We start from the raw sequence: 23851 nt of genomic DNA on the forward strand, positions 1-23851 counted from the left end.
TGGTTTTTTTTTTTTTTTTTTTGGCTTTTCAAAAGTTACTTCAATGTTTACAAAATACAGCATATTGTAAAACTCATATTTTATGGTTATAGTTTAACAGGGCCTGGGACAACTGAAATCAAAAGATGGAGACTTTCTAAAAACACAGTGGGGGAGATGGTGAAACTTAGGAATGACTGTGAGTTTAAGGGGCCCTAAATCCAAGGCTTATTCTGTAACTCTCAGTCTAAAATTCAGTTTCTGTGTAAACAAGTAAAGCTTTTCTAATTTTTTTTTCCCATCAACTTTTTGAGACATTTTGGTGTATAAACTCTGAATTATATTAAAATTAATATTATGGTTGGGGAAAAAATGATTATGGGACTTTACTGGCAGCTGAAGGATAAACATTACAGGAATTTAAGTATCTCCAAACCAGTATTAAAATTCAAGAAATTCAAAGAATGTTGCAGTTGCAGTTGTGCTGGGGGCACACCCAAGATACCTGGGCAACTTAACTGTGACATCTAATAACAGTGCAAGGGCCATTCCGTGCAGGAATGATGGTGGAGATGGAGTGAAAGCCTGGTAAATGAGATGAGCATGACCAATGGCCTTTATTTAGTATAAATGTAATTAACAGCTAAACTGGGTTTTGGATCAACATAGTAGAAGCCAAATCTGTGGTATTTAAAAGCTTTTCCATGCATGTGTGCACACAGACAGAAACAAAACAGGCTTCCCTTTAAGCACCCCCACCATCTCCCCACAAAAAGAGGCCAGAACACTTGTAAGGCTGCTTGGAACTCTGTAGTGGGTGTTTTTTTGCTGGTATACGAATGTAAAAACAGGAAGATGGGTATTATTTGGAGGGAAAACATTTGTGAACAAAACCCAACCACAGGAGAAGCAATAGTCCATTTTTTGGCTGTAGTTTAAGAAAAAATTTCCTGTTTTTTCCTGAGCATAATAAGAATCAAAGACTTTGTGCATATTCTTCTCATTCAAAATAATATCAAGTGTGACACTGAATCTCCTACCCAGTTGGAATATCCGTGATGATTGTGAATATTCATTCACTAACTGTGCCAAAAGTAATACTGCTGGTGTAAGAGGCAGGCTGTATCTTTCCCAGGAGATAAATTGAGAAATACTAATTCTCTTTGCATATGCAGAACCTTAGCAATAAATATAAAGATAAATATAAAATTACAGTAACAGCTAATGCAGGACACTTTGAAAATTAAACCCAAGTGGAATTTTTGAGTGGAAGTGTAGAGACTGAAAATGATGTCTTGCATTTCTTTCATCTTAACAACAGCAGGAAATGGAAAGCATACAAAGGATGTGGGTGTGTTTTGTGTCTAGGTACCAGCCATGGAAGCCAGCAAACCTTTAATACTGCATTTCTGAAGATAGAAGGTCTTGCATTATTTACAAAACACAGAAATTCTGTGACATAAAGCTGCAAAATCTCCAGCTTTTACTAAAATTAATTTGAAGAGACTATTTGATACAAGAAAGGCACATAGTTTATCCTAGGGAAATTTAAAATACGACCTAATTTATGATCCTAAAGAAGGAGTAGAAGCTTGACATACGTTGAAGTCATTCAGAAAAATTAAGGATGCTAACAAACATAATTTGGTTTCAGGACTGAGCCAGAGTTGCATTTTGTTGAGAATTTACGAGGGATGTCTGGATTTCTGGAAATACCAGATTTATTTATGAGGTGTAGTTGAGGATTCTGTCTGAGAGAAGTCTCTTAGTGATGTCTTGCTCTTCTATCCTGCACAGAACTTTTCTTGAATAGAATGAAAATCAGATAGAGAAAACAGCAGTGTTTTAGGAATACGTGTACAAACTGTGTTTAGTCTGTGTAAACTTCCTTGCCAATTTCTTGTGTTGGTGAATTCACCAAGATCCTAGAAAACTGTTAAGGTCTCATGACAAAAGCAATGGCCTCTGTTCTCATAAAGGCATTTTAGAGATTAGATCATAATACTTTAAAAGCTGTGTTGGATATACATTTGTATACACAATGCATCATTCCATGAAGGAAAAATAGCACACTTTGTGTTTTGAAGAATCACAGAATTGTTTAGTTTGAAAGGAGCATCTGGAGGTCTAGTCCAACCCACTGCTCAAGGAGGTTTCTCTTGTTTTTGAAATTGACATCAATAAGGGAATTAATAAATTCAATTTTCCTTGTCCCACCTTTTCCTGCTCAAATTGTGTTCACATCTGTTGTTCTTTGCAGTCCATTGTGTGTCTTAGGGTGCTTTTTCAGGTAATGTGGAATGGGTAATGTGGAATAGGATGGAATAGGAATGACACCTGTGCAGAGATGGGCTGTGGTTGTTAAATTGTTCATTGAGTTATGCCCTCAGCCAGCATTTTGGTCTTATGGAAGTCACTGATCTGTAGATTCCTACTTGAAAACTCCTTTTGCAAACAAACCATACTGATGTGCAAATCTACGGAGTAAATACTTTTCAAGGAAGCTTTAATGCAAATAAATTGACTTGTAATGCATAACTTTGACTTTGTGATTCCTTTTTGTTGAGGGCAGTAGTGGCTGTGTTAGGATCCTTTGAATGAATACCTGGCCAGTGCTGTTTCGTAGAATCATGGAATAATTTGGATTGGAAGGACCTTAATGGATGGAACCCCTCTACCCTGGGCAGGGATAACTTCTCCTATAGACTCCTTGATGCTCAAAGCTTCATCAAGCCTGGCCTTGAACACTTCCAGCAATGGGGCATCCACAGTTTGTCTGAGCAACTTGTGCCAGTGATGATAAAGCTTGCTTCAAACTTGCATGTGTCGTTAGCCCTTATATAACACGCAAGTGCAGCACTGTCTGTCTGGCCTGTCCTTCTGAGTCCATCCTCCCAATGCCCAGAGGAATTTCATATGCAAATCTTGTACCCTGTACAGATGGTTTGAGCTACACTATGTGAGATAGATATTATGATACAATTAATCTCTTTGTAGACACATGTATTATCTCTCAAAATCAGTCTGGTCCTGTAAGATTTGGGGAATAAGAGGTAATTTAATGCATCACAGATGAAGCAAATGGAGAAGAGTTATGTCATTGTTACCATGAACCAGAGGTAGGGTGGAGGAAGGTGAGGTCTATCTCCAGACAGATCAGTATTTACCTATGAAGTGAATTTTTCTGTCAAGAGTTCATTCAGCCTGTGTGTCCAGATGCAGTTGGGAGGATTCAGTGCTGTAGCATTTGGTGTGTGAGCTAACTCAGCACCACCACGAGTCTGGGAGAAGAGAGAGGAAGCCTGAGGCAGAAATTATTTGTGGGAATGGTAGCATTGAGAAGCTAATCAGTTAAACACAGTACTGCAGTGTTCACAGCTGAGGGGTCCGTCCTCAGAATGATCAGAATGGTTGTTTGAATTGCCTTTGGAGGGTTTGCTGGGAAGCAGAAGTCTATGGATACAATAATCAGAGGGCTTTTTACCTCTTGAAATGTCAATTGGACTTGATGTTATAGTATCTGTTAGGCTTGAAGGTGCCCAGGCTTGTGGAAGTTGCAGCTTCCTGCGGAGGGCCCGGGGCTCGTGAGCAGCGCTTTTGTCACCAGGGCCAGCAGCTGTGCAGCACCAGCCCCTGCTCTGGACACTTAGTCCTGTCCCTGCTGCTGTGCCTGGCACAAGTGGCTTGAATTAGGTACAAGGATAGAAAGTGGATTGAAGATGGTGGCAGACTGAACTCCCTTTCTATCCCCTGGGATTTGAGAGTAAGTGGTTTTGTACCTTTAGTTAGCAAACACATAAGCTACTGTCATACTTCCTTCCCTGTAAGTTTTATATGACAGAAGTGATGTAGTTTGGAGAGGAATAGTATTTTTACAGAGATCAGTCGCAGCAAAGCTTCTGAGGAAGGCCTAGGCAAAAGTGTTTGCTTCTTTCTTTACAGCCTAACTGAAATTAATCTTTCAAAATGTATTAAATGTAATGAAGAATGTAAAAAGTACATCCTCTTTAAGGGACCTATGTTTTTTCTTCATTCGAACCTCTCTTGGAGATACATCTGAAATTCTTTTTGTTCATAGTAACTTACACAAAAAAACTTAAAATAAATTATTTGCCATTTACCACTATTTAGAACTTAGAGTGCCAAATGAATGAATCCTTATCTCTCTAACCATTTTTTTTCTTATCTGTAAAATTGTAGAAAAGCTGAATGAGTTGTTTTTTGGAGTGATTTTAGTTTATTTTTCCCATATTAAAAACTTACAGGTGTGTTTTCCTACCTTTCCTTAGAGAAGGTGCTTTAGACATGAGTGTGTCTGCATATTGAAATTCTTTAGTTATCTTTGAAATCTGCCCAAATTTACTAAAGGTTCAACCTTTTGGAAAATTTCCATTGCATTTTCTTAGTTGATAAATCATCTAAGGATATTCTGTCTGCAGCAGGAATGTGCTCCACTGAGCCCTCTAGGATCAATGCTTTAGGAATTGGACAGGACTTTGTTTGCAGGTGTTTTTTCTGGCAGAAGGTTAGTAATTTAAAAATTCCCCCTGCTAGTATGGAGACAAGATACAGCAGCTGATAGGAGAAAAAAAACTCCTAAAATTATGTTACTTTAATATAACACTGTAGTGCATTCTGCTAGACTGCAGCATTTTGTCTTTTGAGAATTATGCATTAATTTTTTTTTCAACATGTATCTACCTGTATAAGTGTCTTGCCAACTAAATATTTTTATTGTACTGTATTTTGTTTTCTAAAATCACTGCCATGCAAGGTTTTAGTCAAATCTTTATAGAGATGCTGGAAATGAAGAGCAGAGCTTACTGAAATACAGGTTCCACAGTGTTTCCATTATGCATAACTAGAAGTTATCCAGGAAATAGAGCAGAAATAGTAGTTCTTTAACTTGTTAGCTGATACTTTAGGGACTACTATTGAACTGAAAATAACGTCAAAGCTTAACAGACAGAAACAACAGGGCCAGGTTCAGACTCTGCTGTGGAGAATAGATGATAAATACAGATAACCTGTAATTTCTGTCTTTAGCTTCTGTAAAGCAAAAAGTCATACTTTGTCAGTGGAGTAAACTAGATGAATTTTTCCATTCTTGACTGTATATGAGTAATGCAAGTTTCCATTCTGTACTCCTTTAAAACAAGTTCCAACTCAACAACTTTGTGTTGAGGTACTGTGCATTTCATAGCTAGACAGGCTCCTGCAGCCTGTCAAAGCTCCATAAGCTCTCTGCTTGTGGCTTGCAGAAAGCAAACTCGATTTTCATTTCTCCTTCCATTCAACAGGAGCCGCTTTCATGTCTGAAAATTGAAAACGCGTGTTTTTCAGTGTGGTGCATGGATGTGTGTGTGCCCTCTGGCACACCTGTTTCTAATTTCCTGACTTGAAAGCATCTCCCATCAAAAGAAGCAGAAAAACAATTTCTCTGTGACATGCTGCTCGGAGGCCCTCGCTTTGCACAAGGCCTTCCTTTCGTTTGCCATCTTGGTTCCATCGGAGGAGCATTATAAGATGCAGAGCACGCATTGTATGGGATGTTCAGCTTATATTGTGCTGGGTTCTTTCTCCTCTTGTGGTTATTTCAAGCATTAGAAATCTTCTTGAGAAGTCAGTATGCTGAGGAAAAACCCTGTGATTTAATCCTTAGTTTCTTGCATGAACTCAAATGAAAGATCCAAGTCTGTAGCAAGTTAAGGTTTGTATAACCTGTGACTTGATTATTAGTTACTGTTTGGTACGGAAAGATTAACATTTAACAATTCAACATTATAGCTCAGATTTCTTACCTTTTTTCAGAATTGTATGCAATGTAAGATAGTATCTAATATAGTACTAGTATCTAATATAGTACCTAAAAGTTGAAGATGTTAACAATCTTAAAAAATAGAAACATCACAACCCCTCCTTCCCCCTAGTAACATGGTTGTTATTGAAGTTGTGCATAGGCTAACTAGCAAATTATTGCTGACATAGTAACTCAAGGGAACTACTAATACATCCAGAACAGCTAAATTATAGTAGAATAATAAGAAAAAGAGACTATGAAAAACAAAGGTTGTAGATTCCCAGACAATTCTTGTAGTAATCAATGAGGAGTATTTGAATTGGAGGTAAAAGTGTATCAGAAATTACACCTTTCAATACCCACAGAAAAGGGAAGTTCTGTTTCACTGTTGGTCTGCCTGGCACTTTGAAAGAAACACTGCATCAAATCTGTATTGTGGCACGATCCAAGATACGTGTCTCTGAAAATCAATGTTGGTGTTTATGTATGATCTTAAGTGATTTTGTATATGATCTTCAAGTAATTTTCAGAAAGGAATAGAAGCTTCTGGTTTAAGACAGGTTTTCCAGGATCCTTTAGAATTTCGTTTGGGTTTGTAGTTTGTTTACAGAATAAAGGTGTTGTGGCTATTTAGCCTCATTCTTCTCTCCTTCCCTTGTCATAGGAATCTGTTGCTATCATTGCCTGGAGCCTTTAGGAATCTGTATATTCTCTCCCCTTCATCTAGGAAGCTAGATACTTGCATCAAAATATCTGTCTGTTTCTGTTTATTTTTTGTAGGATCTTCAAGTGGTTTGGGTTGGGAGGGACCTTAAAGATCAGACCTTAAAGTTCCTGCCATGGGCAGGAACACCTTCCACTAGAACTGGTTGCTCAGAGCTCCATCGAGCTTGGCCATGAACACTTCCAGGGATGGCACATTCAGAACTTCCTGGGCAACCAGTTCCAGTATCTCACCACCCTCAGAGTAAAGAATTTCTTCCTGATATTTAATCTAAATCTACCCTCCTTTGTTGTAAAGACATTCCCCCTTGTCCTGTTACTATAGGCTCTTGTCTTGGATGCAGCGCTGCAGGTGGGCTCTCACTTGAAGTGGGCAGTGGGGCAGAATCCCCTCCCTCCTCTGCTGCCCATGGAGCTTTGGCTGCAGCCTGGGATGTGGTTGGTTCTCTGGGCTGTGAGCACAGATTGTCAGGTCATGTTGAGCATCTTGTCCACCAAAAACCTGGTAGTCCTTCTCAGGGCTGCTGTCAATCTGTTCTCCTCCAGCCTCTCCTTGTGATTGGGCTTACCCTGACCCAGGTGCAGCACCTTGTTCTTGGCCTTGTTGAACTCCATGAGTTCACACTGACCCAACTTTCCAGCCTGTCCAGGTCCCTCTGGATTGCATCCCTTCCCTCCAGCACGTGGCTGCACCGCACGGCGCGGTGTCATTCACACACTTGCCGAGGGTGCTCTCAATCCCACTGCCCCTGTTGCTGACAAAGAGACTGAAACAGCACCAGCCCCTGAGGAGCACCACTCGTCACTGGTGTCACTTGAACATTGAGCCATGGCCACGACTCTAGTGTGACTGTCCAGCCAGTTCCTTGTTCTCTGAGCAGTCCGCCCACCAATCCATGTTTCTCTAATGTAGAGACAAGGATGTTGTGCAGGGCAGTGTCAAATACTTTGCACAAGTCCAGATGGATGGCACCAGTTGCTCTTCCCTTACCCTCCAATGCTGTAACCTCATTGTAGAAGGTCACCAAATTTGCCAGGCATGATTTATCAAAATAGTCTCTATAAACTCTTTGTTTTCTGTAGAAGTGTTTTTGCCTTTGCCAGAAGCAATACTAGAGGAAGGCAGTTAATTGTACTTAGCCCTGCAAACATGGACAACAGCAGTTCCAACAGTAGTTTTTTTTTGACAGCAGAGGAGTTACAAGTAGGCAACATGGTGTTTGCAGAATATTACTGTGTTAGGAAAATAATTTGTTTATTATATGAAAGTTACTTCAATGTGAAGCTCTAATTTAACCCAGTAAATTTTTCCAGCTAGTCATCTGCATTTGAGTCACTCATGTGTGAAATCTTAGGGAAGCATTTGTCTGTCATTGCAAAATATTCATCTCTGAAATATAATGAGCTTCGGAATACTGAAGAAGTCATCATCATAACTGGGGCAGGATAGTAAAATTATTTTAACTCTGTTTACAGGAAAGTTACTAAAACAAATGTATTTGAGACTTTAATGTAGAATTGAAAAATTCTTAGTGAGAGTCTCTCTTGGTTTGGTTATACTTGGTAGTACTATTCAGTGAAAGAAATGCCAAATGTATTAACACTTGCAGTTAAATGTAGTATAATGTGAGATAGTTAAGCAAATTAATCAGATTTCCGGTTTCATCAACTTGTGTGCATGATTTGGAAATGTGTTTAAGTAGTTTTCACTGGAATTGCTGTCTTGAGTCATGTTAATACAACTTTTTTGGAAGTTAGCTACTGCTGGCGGTTAGACTAAAGTGACTGGAAATTTGAACCCACAATTTTATATTTTAAGTTATGAATCAGTTTTGATTGCTCTAGTAATGTATACATTAATTTTGTGCCTAGTCCTAGTATTATCTACAGTTTGATGCTATACAGACATATAGATCTGTTAAACCTGCAAGAAATTTGGTTCTGACTTGAGATAATAGAAAGTGTAATTCTTTTTCTCAGCCTGTATCTGGTCAAAGTATGTGACACACTGCTTAGTTTTTTTTTTTTTTTTTTTTTCTTCTTCAGAAATAGATGTTCCTACATCAAAAACTACAGTAACAAATTTTTCTTTTGCGAATGGAGGAATTGTTTTCCTTAGTTATCTGTCCCTGCAGACTGCCAGCAAGCAATGTGCTGAAAGATTTTTACATACGCTGCCAGTAGCAGTCTGTAAGTTTGTTGCCTTATAGGTTGACATAAATATGACAAAAAGCAATGACTTTGTCTGTGGGGATGTAGAGATGTGTGATGTGTTAGTAGAATTTCAAAGCTACTTTCCTTGTGGTTGATCCTGGATGGGGACGTGGGCTGCAACTGTTTTTAACCCATATTAAGTTTTCTCTCTCTGAATTTTTTTTGAAGCAGACTTGATATTATGGGAACTCTTCAATAAAGTAATTCTCTTGGGGGGGAAATAATATTATACATCGTGCTAAAAAATGGCCATTTATTTTTTTATTCCAATTTAGGAAATACTTAAAACTGTAAAGTAGTAACATCTGGTTTTATTACTTGATGCACTGAAGATACATAGCCTCACTGATTTATGTGTCTCATTTGGTTGATTCCTCTTCTAAGTCCCCTGCTTCTTATTCATATAGTTATATTTGAAGGTGTTACATGTTATATTTTAAAGGTACTAACAACTTTTTTCAAGAAAAAAACAGCTTTCTCAGTTTTTGCCGGAGCATATGCCTGTTTAGTTTTAGTTGTTACAGCAAAGCTTCATAGTGATTAAAGTTTCCTAGTTTTAAAAAAGTAATGTTCATGTTGTGATCTATGGGTAAAATGCATCTTGTGGGGTTTTTTCATATTCTTCATCCATCACTTTGGAATAAGTAGTAGATAACTCACAGTTCTATTGTGGACAGAAGCTTCAGAGTGTGAGTATAATGAGGCAAATGAATAGACAGACCCTCCTGTAAGCAGTTGCTGAGGTTGCTGTATTGCATGAGCCTCTTGAAGATTATCTCCTAACCAGGACACTTCTCTCATTAACTGGAGAGCTTGACAGTCTCGATGAAAACATTTTTTCCCTTGTGCTCTCAAGAACAACTTCCCTTGTCTTCCCTACAACAAAATGTTGTAGTATTTTTGCTCTTTCATTTTCCTCTAAATTTGTTACTGGATTTTACTCAGTCTGTTTGCTATACAAAGAATTTTTTTCGTGTTTCTGTTGTGCCAATTGTATGTAGATTCAATGCCAAAGTGAATTCAAACAACTCAGTTTAGCTGAATTGTATTAATCAGGAGACACTTCCCATTAGCAGGGGCGCATAACTGAAGACCAGGGTATTTTTGTGAAGATTGAACATAGCAGGATTTTGGGACATGTGTACACAGTGTTTCAGCAATCTGGTCTCTGGGCTGATTATCTGACATCTAATGCATCCATGATGCTCCAGAGGGTGTTGTTTGTTGTTTTTTGATTTTTTGGGTTTTTTTTTTGGGGGGGGGGAATTGGGTTTTAATCTTGAAAATGAGGAGGGTAATTTTTTTTTCCTCCTCTATTAGCAAATTTTTAAGAACAGTGGAAACTCACTGTGCATTTAAGGGGAAGGGTGTAATTGTGTGTCAAGTAGCCAGAGAGGGAGATTCTTTGAGTAGGTTGCCATGTTAGGGTTTAAAATGGTGAGAAGAACTAGGAACCCATCTGTGAGTTGTTGCAATACACAGTGCTGGACCTGCCAACGTGTTTGTGCTCCGTTGTACCCACACCAGTCAGTGCTCTAAACTCAGGATGTGCACAGTGATGAGAGACCCAGCAGGCTGCACTGGAGCCACTTTGGGTTGGGTTTAATTATTAAATTTTTCTTTGTGCCACATCTAGGCTGGCTTCAGTCAGTGTCTCTGTTCTGGGCTTGTTAGTGCTTCCAGTAAAGTGTGAGTTACCTGTGGAGACTGAGCTGCCTTTGTCTGAAGCCAGCCTAGGTCTGATGTCTTACCAGCTCCAGCTCCCTGCCACTTGGAAGCAACTAGATTGTTTCCAGCCATAAATTTGTTTCTGGAGGCTGTATAGGTGTATTTATGTAGTTCTGTACCTCAGCTAATAAGTCCAACTGTATTATAACAGATTTTTTTTTATGATTCCACTGCTTGCATCATCTTGTTGTATTTAATGAGAAATATGCTAGAAATATTTATATATAATTGTGAACAGACTGTATCTGACTTCTCTCTGTGTATTCTAGTGTCTAATTCAGTTTTAGGTCCTGATAAGTTACAAATCTGATCAAAATGTAGTCACTTGCATTTAGATAATTTGAGATCATTGTTACATTACAACTCTATGTTAGTTGTGTTTTTTTCTTTCCTAACGGGATAACAACAGTTCACCTGGCTCTTGGTTAAACCTCTTCTAGCTGCTTTGTCTGCTTCGCTGCCATTAAGGAAAAATGTCAACAAACAGGAGGCCTAAGGAGTGTAGTGACCCTGGTCTATATGGAGAAGGTATCAGCAGTGAATTTTCTGTCCAACAACCCCAGCTAGTCCAGTAAACATTCATGGTGCCATCTGGCTGCAGCTATATGTCCCAAAGCACAGTACAGGAAGGGGAAAGTGTGTGGAGAAAAAAATAGCAGGTGTGAAAGTGTTCCTACAGAAAAAGAGTAGCAGTAATGACCTGCTTGTCTTTACCAAAAACAGGTTTCAGGGGGATAGGTACAGAAAGCACTAAGGCAATAAGTGATTGTTTGCAGAAGCTTTTTAATTTTTTAAGGATAAACCTTTAAAAATCACAGGAATTTGTATTAGGGGTCTGGTGACCAGCCACTCTGGCAAAAAAGCATGGCTGAATTAATGTATTCATTTGTTGCAAAAAGGCTGAATCAGATGGACTAAGTAGAAGATTCTGTCATGCAAAAGGAGTTACTGTGTCACTGAAGTTGTTCTTGGTTTGAAGCGTTGCATGCAAGGATCTTTCCCAAGAGAATGGTTAGTAAGAGGATTTTATCTGGATAAAGATGCTATGTTAGAGACAGTGTTGCTGTTTCTTCTTTCTGTACTTAATTTTTTTTGGTTGTGGAGTCGAAATTTCAGGAAAGTTGTGAGAAAACCACTGACTTAATTGAATTTTTCAGTGACTCCGTGTCAGCCTTTTTAAAAAATAAAAATGTGTGGTAGAAACTTGTCATTTGCATCACTGTGAAGAAAATGTCATTATTTTGCATCATCACAGCCAAATTAACATGATGATATAAATTAATTACCGGATTTCTTCAAAGTGATATCTGTATTTTGACTATTCCCAATTTTAATATTTCTTTAGGTTGTGGAGAGCACCTTGTCCGGACCATACTGGCCAGAGAATGTTCATGTGCTTTGCAAACAGAGGATGCCCACCAAGCTCTCCTAGAGACTATGCAAAACAAGTTTATTGGTGAGCATATGGCCCAAATTGCCTAAATGCAAGTTAGTTGAAAATGCATGTAACTTTATCAATGATACTTATTCTTGTGATTTCTGTTGAAGCTTTGTGTTGCAGTTGGCTTCAGATTTAGTCTCGTGTTACATCTGAAAAATGTTAAACTACAGAAGAATATATTACGAAATTTAAAGGCAAACCCTTGGAAATACCTCAATTGTTATGTGAGTCATAGAATACCGGAGAGGTTTGAAGAAAGAATTTCCTGTCTGAATCATGGGCTGTGGTGTACAATTGCATGTTTTAGAATTGATAGGTTAGGACCATTAGTAAAAATTATTCATCATGTTAACCCTTTTAAAAATAGTAGACCTCAAAACCATTTCATGTTCTAATTAAATGCTTTAGACAGACAGATTCTGGTTTGCTATTTACATAATAAAATTAATTTATTGAAAAAGTGAAATATACTTTGTTAAAAAAAAATTGATTTAAGAGAATTGTGTAATATATCTTCAATTTCTTGTAAATATAGATCTTGTTTTCTTTCCTCAAATCATAAGGAAAATATGAAAGTGGATTTTTAAAATAACCATAAAATCCTTGCCCTTTTGAAAATTCCAGTGAAGCTTCTGGTGTATATGTTGACTTGCAGTGTTTTCATAACTCCTTAAAATTTTTCAAGCTTTAGAATCCAAAGACAATTTTAATCTTGAAAATTTCTTATGGACAACATAATACTTGTACACTGTATTGCCAAAGCTCATTTTGTGATACTTTAATTGGAACTGAAAGAGGGGCATTATACACACCTTTTGGGGTCCTAGGGACTAATGCCCTTAGTCTTGGCAAGCAGTGCATTGCAACTTCTTGATTTTTTTTTAAAGTGTTGAATCCATGTTAGATTCTGCTTCTGACATTTGACTTTTTGAAGGGAAGTCACCTTCGCATTGAAAGACTGCACTTGATAATCTGCTGCTGTACTGCAGTCATTTCTAGGTGTTGTAAGAGTGCAGAACACTCTGTGTGTTCCCCAAAAAGATTCTAATCCAAGCAGCAAAAATGTAGCTTTTTCTATTTAAACACTCATTCCAGTGCATAGTGGCACAAAATTAGGAGTTTGTGTACCCAAAAGAAGCGTTTAGGAAGGATGCTTGTGATAGCTTTGCTAATTTGTAACCTGCTTTGCAGGTGTTGTATGGAAGTGGCCTAACTTTAAGAAAGTCAGATCTTTAATCCATGCTCTTAAAATTTATTCTGCTATTTGTTCTAAGAGTATTAAAAGCAAGCCCAAATTTTATGAAGCCTTCTGCGATTTCATATTAATGCATGTATACACACAAGATGGAAACCTACTGATGAAGTAATTCATAGAGACTGGCTGATAAAAGCCCAAAATTTAAATTGTCTTAGTTAAAGGTGCCTTCTTTGAGTTGCTTTGAGTTTTCTGGGTTTTTTTTGTTAGGTTTGGTAATGGTTACCAAAAAATGGAATTCTCATTTTGCTTGTTTAATGCAAACATATTTTGCCACCACTTTGCATATTAAATGTTAACTGGCTCCTATGTGATATATGCATTGTGTTCTTTAGTGGAAATGTGAAAATGTTTCTGTTGGAGATAAAAGCCTATTAAATGTTGCTGAAGAATTTGTTACACTTGAACTATCAATTGCAGAGGAAGAGGAGCTGCACAGACAGAGGTATCAGGATATCAGTGTGATGTGTAATTGCCTTGGGAAAACACTAAACCCAGCTAAACAGCAGAAAGAACAGAGTGAGAGACAGGATTAAATTAATGCTCTTCATGAAAAGAAAATTTGAAAAAAAGTTTATATAACATTTATATAAATGCTTTGTAATTCCTTTTTAAAGTTTTAATTCAGGACAGGTCTGGCTTGTATTTTCAGAAACTTACCACTGCAGCTTCTGCTGCCTGACAGCAAGACTGTGTAGTATCTGCTCAGTTATACTCAGGGCAGTGCTGATGTGGGGAAAAAAGATACTGCCACCTTTGTTTTTTGTGTAGGTGAAGTGCTTGGAGTAGAAAACATAAAATCTAGTTTGTGCTCAGCTGTCCTGTGAATGAAGACTGATTGAGGAAAACATCAAAGACCAGATACATCTTGCTGGTTACATGTGACATAGTATTGAGTTTGTAGCTGGTAGAGAAATTGTGGCCATCTTGGCAATTCTGCAGATGGAATGCAAAGTTACACATGGCAAATACAGTGCAACAGTTAAAAACGTGCATTACACCTAAAAATGGTAGGTTTATACTAAATAGGTTTTTTCCTGTGACTTTTCATAAGTGATGTGTTAGTTGATAGCACAGGATGTGTGGTATGGTGCAGAATTTCTTATTGTGAAACATCAGGATAAAATGGGGTAATAGATTCCTTGCTGATAGCATGGATGCTTCCCTTCCCTTCCCTTCCTTAGAGCCCTGCTTTGTGGTCTTTCAAACTGTCACCAGAATTATAATGGACCAAGGCATTGGAAAAAACCCCAGCCTTTAACAAATCTGAGCTAGAATGTTTTATCAGAAGTCAAAATGTGTGTTACTTGTCTCAGAGGAATGAACAGCTGATTTTGGCAGTAGCCATCAGATTGGTGCTTCCTGTTTACAGGACTCTCTGAGTCTCTGCAGAGTCCTGGGAATCCTTCCAGCTAGGGAATGCCTGGCTTAGACAGTGAGTGCTGTTTAAACAGCAGGTGATGAACAAACTCATGTCAGATGTGCTTCTCTCATCCTTTATCAGAGCCAGCTTACTGTGGAGAATGCACAACTGATGGTTGAATCAGAAGTGAGAGAAATTAAATATAGACTTTTTGTAAATGGAATGGGCGCCATATCTTTAGTCAAAGAGCGCAGAAGGCTTGGTTCACAGTTAAAGAATGGTGTTCTGTAAACATAAGTACCTTCCAAGCAGAAGAACGGAGGATTTTGTTACTCATCATTCCTTTCAAATGCAGCCAAGTTTGTGTTTGTAGACTCTAATGTAGACTTAGAGTAAATATTTGTGTCATCTCATTGGCAGGAAATCTGGGCTTTTAACAATGGCAGCATTACTAATGGTACTTTAGAACTTCTTATGAAGTATTAGAAAATAATGAGCTGAAAGACATAGTTGGAATCTGATATTTGTTCTTTCCTTAGCAGAGATATGTTTCTCTATTCTTGCATTTTTAAACTGCGCTTCAGTTGAGCGAAGTCCGCAGAAAGGTAATAGCAAAAGAATAATGCTGACACTTCTAGAAAGTTAGTGTCAAAATCCTCTCTTCTGATCAGGACTTTGGACAGCTAGGAATCATAGAAAATGAATTTCCTGATAATTAGTTATGCTTGCTGGGGAGGAAAAAGCCTTGTACTTCAACACTAAGAAGACTGTGACTGACATTGCACAGTGTTATAGTTACTTTATAGGGCATTATAGTTTCCTTTGGTGCTGCACCACTCTAAGCTTTGTAGTATCCTTTGTGGTTTTCTAGCAGAGGAAACAAACTATGGAAGCATTATTATGCTTTTCCATTACACAGAGAAAAAGATTTCTGAAGAGAATGAAGTGATCCTGAAGTTTCACAAACACAACGTGGTGATGTTCCACAAGGATTTGTATAGGTCCTCCCTATGCTTCTCCATGTCAAAGGCATTGGGATTTTATTGGTCTGTGGTATCCTCAGTTATTTAATTTCTTAAAATCTTACCCTTGAAGTTTTAAAGTGCAGGTGTTTTCTCTTGCAGCTTCTTTAAAGTTTCAATATAGATGTTGTAACTTAATGTATCAGGAAATATAAAGACCACTGACTTGAGACAGCTTGTGCTTAAATGTTCACCAAATAATGGTGCATAAAATTAAAAGCAGGCTTCATTTAGTGCTTATTATATTTGGAGTTTAGTGGGATACATAGCAGAAGCAGAGTGGCAAACAGCTTCACTTCCACCACATTCTGTACACAAGCTGACAGTCCAGTGGCCAAGGTGATCTGTAGACTGTTGACCTGAAAAAGTCAGAGTTTCACTCTCACAGTGCACAAGAAGGTTTAGAATTGTCTAGTTGCCCTCTGTTAAAACAGGGGGATGCTGAAGCACTTAATTGGTTACACCACATCACAGTCAGTGTTCAGACCCAAGTTCTAATCCTTTGAAAGCTGACGTAAACAACGAAACTGGTAATGGTTTCTCTGCTATAGAAGAGTGTGAATGTAGAACATCTGATGAGCAGCTGGTTCATTCTTCAGCTGGGTAAGTGTAAATAAAACACTTCATTTGCAGCTTTGTGTTGAATCTGTGCTAGAATGGTTCTATGCAGTAACTACAAATGGGGAAAAAAGGCACAGGATCAGAAGTGAACAACTTCATTCCCATGATCTGGAGGAAACAATCTTCATCATGTGAGAGCTTTAATTTACAAGAGATGCTGAAGAAAAAGTGTTCTTCACTTATAACTGTAGCTCCTCCAGAGCAAGGCTGAATGTTGAGGCCATTTTTTGCTTTAGCACTTGTGAAATCTCTCAGTTCTGTCCCTGATCAGCAGCTGAACCTGGGTCGTCATGTTCAGCTCTGGCTGCTCTGCCAGAACTTCATGGGATCAGGGAATGTGGAGTAGCTGTGATGACCTGCTTGCTTGTTTTTGAGAGACCATTACTGCAGATTAATAACATACAAAATACATAAATAAAAATGTAGTAATGGTTTCTGTATGTCGCATATCAATAACAAAGTAGTTGAGCTTTGTCCTACCCCTTCTCTGCCGTGGCCAGTCAGTGCTAACACTATTAGTTAATGCTGCAGTTGGAGTTTCACTTTGGGTTTTTCATCCCACATTCCTCAGTGGTATGCCAGTGTAACTGGGAAAGGAGCACTGAGCTTCATGAGACTTAAAATGATATTTAAAGCTCCAGGTTTTTGTAATTTTGTCATTAGCAAGCTATTAGATCAAGATTTGTCCAGCAATTCTATTTTATTGCACTGGAAAACAATATTTTTGGGTAGTAGGCATGTTTTGGTTTTATTTTAACTAAATTTTGAATTTGTAGAGGAAAACCTGTCTTTCTGAAAAGTACAGAGAGAGAAAAAATGGTGTAGGAGGTGGGAGCCAGATCACTTTTTTCTTCTAATGAGAAACCATTCTGCCTTTAATATACATGGTAGTATTTTAGTTCCACTTTTTCTCCTCCTCTTGAAATACTAATTATAATACTAAAAAGAAAAAAAGTCATTACCTATATTGTTATATTTTACAAAAGTCTGCTCTGTTATTCTTTTTCTCAATCGGTTGTCTGTAACAAAAATGAGTTTTAGAACTAAATTGATGAAATATGTTCCTAACCTTTGAATTCACAGTGTTGAGAACAGTCAAATTAATTGGTGGGTATGGTACATGGATTCTCTTTAAAAATAAAGTATAATACTGCTTTTGTACCATTATTTTTACAGATTCAGTGATAGATGCATAGCATTCAGCTGTCTGAAATTTTACTTACCATAGACCTACTCATTTGCACTGTCTAGTTTATTAAAATATACTCTTTAGCATAATTGTAATCATCATCAGTAGGTCCACATATCAAGAAAGATCCTTGTTTAAAAAAGGTATTATATTTGAATCCTTCTTTTAACAGTTTTGAAAAATTGCTTTAATTGGAAAATAAATAACTTTTAAACAATATGCTTTTCAGCATGTATTTAATTTGGTTTAGGGTCTGATTTTTAAGAGCAGAGAAACAGCCTGAATTTACTGTAACATAGAATACTGTAATATTATTATTGAAGGCAATTAATTTTTGACACTTCTTAGAGGTTGATTCTCCACAATTTAGGCAGTGAATTGGAGACTTACACTGTATTGTTGCTGATTTTGCACTGAGATGATTTAGCTGAACTTGCTGCTGAAGGCATCTGGGATGGGTGAGGGTGTAGTCACACAGTTTGCTCCTGATGTTTCTGGGAATGGCAGCCTTCAACAGAAATGGGGAAGCAGGGTGGCCCTTGGAAGTGGTGTGGGTGGGAAGATCCTGAATCTTTGCAAGTGACTGTGTCTTCATTTGCTGCTTGTGTTTGGAGATGGAAACAAGGGGTATGTACTTTTTCAGACTTTTCCCACCATTCCAGAATAATGCTCATTCTGCAGGTGATGATGAAGTGGTGTAGAAGATCAAAAGGGCAAGGAAGGCTATGTTTTTGTGTGTAGGAGAGATAATGTCTCCCATCATCCTTGCTTTGTTTGCATAACACAAATTTTTAAGACATTTGGTTCAATACTTCATTCAAATTACCTGCTAAAAGTCACTTTAAGTAATTTTATTCATCTCACACCAGTAGTACTGCTACAAAGTTAGTGCAGCATGACCTGGTTTCATGTGGCATAACCAACATGAAGAAGAAGACTATTTCTTCTTGGTCTAAGGGTCCAATCTGTGTCATTCTTAAAGAAGTCAGTGTCTTGCCCATCTATTGTGTTTTATTGGTGCTGAAGTTAAGACTTTCTCGCACTTTTATCAGGTGCAGAGTTATTAAATTAATCCTCTTCTGGAGTTTTCCAGTTGCAGTAGGGTGGCAGGTCTTCAAAGCCTGTGAGTTTTGTGGACTGGTAATAAAGCTTCCGTGGTGCATAATCGTTGAAGGAAGTAATTTGTTCAGAAAACAAATTGTGTACATACTTAGGGCAATATATAATGGATACCATGTTTAATGGCAATAAATAAATGCTATTTATGCTGACAGAATTTCTTCTTCTCTGCTGACAGAGGTTGAGCATCTTTTTGGATGAAGTTGTAAGCTGAAAACTTTGTCTTATGTGCTTGAAGCTCAAATTTTAAATTACTTATTTAAACCCTTTTTCAAAAAAACACCTGCTTTGAGTGATTGTTTTTTTAATTCTGTGTTTCGCAGAAGGTGAATGTTTTGTTCTTGCAAAACATTTACTTCTGTAAAAATGGAAGTTTTTTGGTGGAAATGCAGTGTTACGTGTTCTGCTGCAGAGTCTTTTCTAAGCCTTGTGAAATTTCAAAAGACCATATACAGGTTACTCAGATTACTGACAGTTTGATCAGTCATGATGGCATAATTGACAAAAATACTGGGAAAATGATGAAATATGTAATTAGCTTATTTACAGACTTCCCTTTCACCTATTTTTTTCAGAGTGTGAGAGAAACGAAATCCCTAAAATAAATTATTGAACTAATGGAAGCATTTCTAGAACAACACTTCAGTGGAACCAACTCTACAAACTACAATCAGTAGTTACTGTCTGGTGTATGTGCATTCATACAGTCCCAGTGTTTTACTGTGGCCTCGAATGTGCTGTCTGCTGTGAATACTGTTTGGTGGCTGTGCTCTGATGAAGTAGAACATTTTTAGCTATTCTAATTAAAGAGATAATTAATATTTTTCACTAGAACCTTGGAAGAATCTTTCACAGCTCTTGAAAGGGAAGGAGAAACTGCTTATTAGAAAGAAACCAGAACTACTTCAGTCTCTTTGCAATGACTTTTTGCCTCAGCTTAGAGAGCTTAGACTTTTCACCGTGGCTTGGAGCCTAAATCATTTGTGCAGTTTAATGTAAGATTGGGTCTGCAGATCAAGTTCATTGTCTTTGAAGTGCCTGATTTTGACTTGGGTGGTAAAACTCTTCACAACTTTCCAAGCCTTGTGTTTTTGTTTTAACCAAACATATTTTCCTGTTTTATCTACTACTTAATCATGGGCTGGATTCTTGTTTCACAGGGACTTGGTTGCAGTCAGTGAGTAATTCAGGAGGTGTATTACCAGGTATAACTAGTAATAGTTCTTTTACAAAGCAAGTGGCACTTTAAAGATAATAATCTGTTTGCATTACATCAAATATGATACTACTGTTTATTAAGCATGCTTCATTTATTATTTTCCTGCAACGTGGGCTTCTATTGCAGTCACCACCTTGTATCATTTTTCAAGGTGGCTGCTCTAGGTTTAGAGAAAACACAATAAAGCTTTTAGTTTTCCTTATGGTAATGCTCAAAGTTGGTTTTTATTGGGCTGTTTTGTTGTTATTTGCATTAAAGGAGTAATTTTAATCATACAAATAGCTGTGGGCAAGTTAAAGGAGGCTGATGAATAGAGCTGCTCTGAAGTTCTAGTGGCTGGCAAATTACAGTGTCTGTACACTAATTTATTCAAAAAAAAAAGCATTGAAAAGAATTACAGTAAATGGCTGTTGCAATTGTATGTTCAATTTTAAATGACAGTATAATGCATATATTTAACTAGGATGTCTATGGGCCTAAGTGCAAGAAGGCACTATTCTTGATTAATGTCCTTGATTAATTTTGTGGCTCAAGACATTTTAAATTGTATGTAAATTATACCATTGTTTCCACATTTAAAGCAACAGGAATCTTATTTCAAATTGCAGACCAGAGAAAAAATACTTAGGCTTGGTTCAGCTACCTTTAAAGCTTTTCCAGCTTTAAAAGAGCTTTTTTTTTTTTTTTTTTATAGGAGACTTTTGTATCTTATGTCTAAAATTAACAACAGAGGAGCCACTGTAAAAAGGATGTGCTTAGGCTTTTCTGTTAGTATTCATCAAACAACAGGGCAGACAGTGTAGCAGTTTGATGATGCCTCTGTACAAAGGGTTTTAAATTGGCAAAAATGAATAAACTGTAAAAATGACCCAAATTTGATTGATTTTTAGATATGTCTTTATATAATCTGTAAAACAGAAAGAGATAAATATTGAGTCACAATTTTTTTCAACTTGACGCTCCATTTTTTATTATATTTTCCTTGATCCATCCAAATTACATTTGAGGTTTGCACTCACAAATGTAATTTTAAATGTTTTTGTTTTATTCCATGTAGCTCTTCAATTTTTGGTTGCTGGTGAAGTAGTAGATTAATGTTCTAGAAAATTATTCTTTTGAAACACTAGGAAAAAGAGAACTGATGCTTTTGTAAATGCACTGTTTGATCTGTCAGTCTTTTCAACCCTTAGTGACAAGATTAAAGGGAAAAGGCAGAAAGTCAAATTTAAAAGAAAATGCCCAAGAAACTATTCCTATTGCAAGTAAATCTCCCCAACACTTTTTCCCAGGTTCACCTTTTCTAGCCAATGAAGATGGTGTACTCGGAGGTGTGATAGTTCTCCGCTCCTGCAGGTGTTCAGCCGGGCCTGAATCCTCACAGGAAAAGCCAACTTTACTAGGTAAGGAATTCTTACTCATTTTTAATTCAGCTGGATGCTAACTCAAAATGAAGGGTGAAATGAAATCTCTGTGCATGTTTGAAAGACACAGAGAAAACAAAAAGGAATTGACATTGAAATAATAAAAATCTAGAAAGTGAAATAGGGAACAAAAAAAGCTAGTATCAACAGAACTCCAGAAAAGAGCATTCTTTCTGACTCATTATTTCTAAGCAGAATTGTCATTCAGAAGATTGTTTGGGATCCTTCTAAACCTATGGCATAGATATAATAGTTGCTTGTGGCAAGGTCGGATGTGTTCCTCATAGGAAAATTCGCATTTATAGCTGGGAGTAATGCATGTTGCAGTTTACTGCTTCTCAGTAGCTTATTTGTGAAAAATGCTTTCTAAAAAGTTCTTTATTCCTCCTTTTTGCAGAAGAAAATGTGTGAATTTGGAGAATGCACTTAAAATTTGTAAGGAAAGTTGTTTATAGTTGTTTATTCTTGGTAATGCCCAAGAAAATCAGTTTAGATAAGTCACAGTTACTATTTGCATTTGCACCAAACAAGACTTTCTGCTGCTCATACTGGAATCACCTGGACTTTGCCTCTACCAGTGACTGTCTGGTTCCAAAAGGGCTTTACATCCCTTCATCCCTATTTCTGTCCTGCAAACACAATCCTTCTCTTGCTGCTTTACGGCAGAAAAGTGTATTATGGAAAACTGTCATGTGGTTTGTGTGGGAGAAACAGATGGGGACTGAAGGCTGTAGACTATGAGCAGAACAGGGTGGAAATGCAACCCTGAGACAGAAGGCCTCTCTAAGGGAAGGAACTGGGGATTGGGGGTATATGAATTACTTCAGGATGACGCTGGTGCCATCTCCCTTCCTGGTGCTCCTCAGATGTGCATATTTATTGGGTCACATTGACCTGTCTAATGTTACCAGACTTAAAGTGTTTTTCCTTTGTCTAAAACTCTGCTTTATTGTTATTTACCCAATTGTGACATTATCTAGTGCAACAGCATCCTGCAACATAAATTCTGTCCTTATAAAAAGAGTTAAGAAAATGAAAATACAAGTCTGGTTAAGTAAGAGCAAACAAGATCAACGTAACCTTCAATTCCTGAGATTTGGAAGTGAGAGAATTTTTTCTATTCATTTAATGCTTGTCATTTATATATGGATAGTAATCTTCTATTAATGAAGATTTGGCAGTTTTTCCTCAAAAATTAACTTATAAAATCCCCATATATTGTACATCATAAGTAAAGACTATTTGTCCATTGATTTTTTGTTTTCTTTCCACTGAAATAACACTGGGATTAATTGTAACATAGTCCTTTTTCTGTGCCATGGAAATTTCCTACCTTATAATGAATGCAGAGATAATACACAATTAAACATATGTAGTATTTGTGTTGTTTGGACTGAAAATAAGTTGGTTAATACTGAAAAACTTTGTGTATAGAATAAAGAACTCTCATGTCTTTGTTACAGGAATCATCTTTATTTCTTACTTTTTAATGTTGAAAGAAATGGCAAGGAACTGACTTATCAAATGGTTGAAAATATACTTATCTGAAGATATTTCACATGTAATTTAGAATTTTCAGTATAGTTCACTACCTATAATGGCTAACAGTAACTTAGGTTTGTGCTAGTACAGGCTACTTTTGGTAGTTTTCAAAGGCAAAGATATATTACTTTGAGGGTATTTGTTCTGGACTGTTTCTCAACTTCTCAAAATTAAAAGATGGGATTAAATTTGTCTTTCAAAAAAATGCTTTCACTGACAGTGAAAAAGCATTTTGGGGTGCCACAGAGAGGTTGGGTGCCTCAAACACACATTGATTGTGCTGGATATGTTTCACTCTGTGAAAGCTTTTGATTCACCTTTGGTGGTATCAATCATGAATCTGTTATGGGGGAGCAGAGAACACACCTCGATGAAGTTCATTTTTCTTTTATGATGGTATCTGCATATCTGTCAGAATCTTCAAGTCTTGCTGGGATCATCTAACATTTGATCTCCTTCTCTTGTTTAATTGCTATGCAAGGAGATGTGGTTCAAAGGATGTGTGCTCAGCAGGCTGTGACCTGTGACCATCAGCCACGTTAAAGGAACGTGAGGAATAGGAATGAGTAAAGGTTTTAAACCCATCTAGTGATGCTTTTTTTTGCAGTATGTGAAAGTTACTCTCAAAAGAAATATGTGGAAATGTCTGTTCAAGGCATCTTGTGTAATTCATGTAAGACACCTCCCATAATCCAGAGAAAGAATTTGTGCCTCAATGCATTTTTTAAGCCTTTTATAGAATTCTGTGAAATGCCTTAAATTCTGATCAGCTATTTTTTTTCTTTTCCCCCTTCCAAATTATGGACTTTATAAATACAAAGAAAAATTACCATGACAGAGAGCAGGAAGAAAACAGTGTGGAGTATAAAGCTCCACTGACAGAGAGCTGAATATATTAATAATGTGCTCTTTGTCTGAATTTTGTGTTGCAGCTGAGTAGGAGTGTGTTTGTGTACATAAAGATACCTGCATATGTATCAGGCAATTAAAGATTACTGGAACAGGCTGTTAAACAATTCATAAATCAGAGCACTTTCAGACTTCAGGACAGCACCTTACTGGATTAACAGGCATTAACAATACTTGTGAGCAGTGATTAATTTTCTTAATCATTATCACTGCAGGCATGGCAGTTGGTCTCTAACACTGATATCCTAAATTAGCTGTGAGTGCAGTACCAGAGAGCTGATATTGTATATCTGGTGCTGGAAATCC

General features: G+C 37.3%; 1 protein-coding gene across 4 annotated transcripts in view; it reads left to right on the forward strand.

The window, feature by feature from the left end:
* The window catches only part of TASP1 (taspase 1), a 78755-nt gene that overhangs the window by 42587 nt on the left and 12317 nt on the right, over window positions 1-23851 (forward strand). For 2 of the 4 annotated variants that reach the window (XM_053939128.1, XM_053939129.1), the window contains exons 11-12: window positions 11790-11900; window positions 20963-21073. In XM_053939128.1, coding sequence (XP_053795103.1) covers window positions 11790-11900; window positions 20963-21073 — 222 coding nt within the window. Of the gene's footprint in view, window positions 1-8548; window positions 8693-10884; window positions 10973-11343; window positions 11372-11789; window positions 11901-11992; window positions 12110-20962; window positions 21074-23851 lie in introns of those variants that run through there. The other 2 variants (XR_008430174.1, XM_053939130.1) reach the window with 2 other exon arrangements.

Source organism: Vidua chalybeata, chromosome 3, assembly GCF_026979565.1.
Source record: "Vidua chalybeata isolate OUT-0048 chromosome 3, bVidCha1 merged haplotype, whole genome shotgun sequence".
Taxonomy (NCBI): domain Eukaryota; kingdom Metazoa; phylum Chordata; class Aves; order Passeriformes; family Viduidae; genus Vidua; species Vidua chalybeata.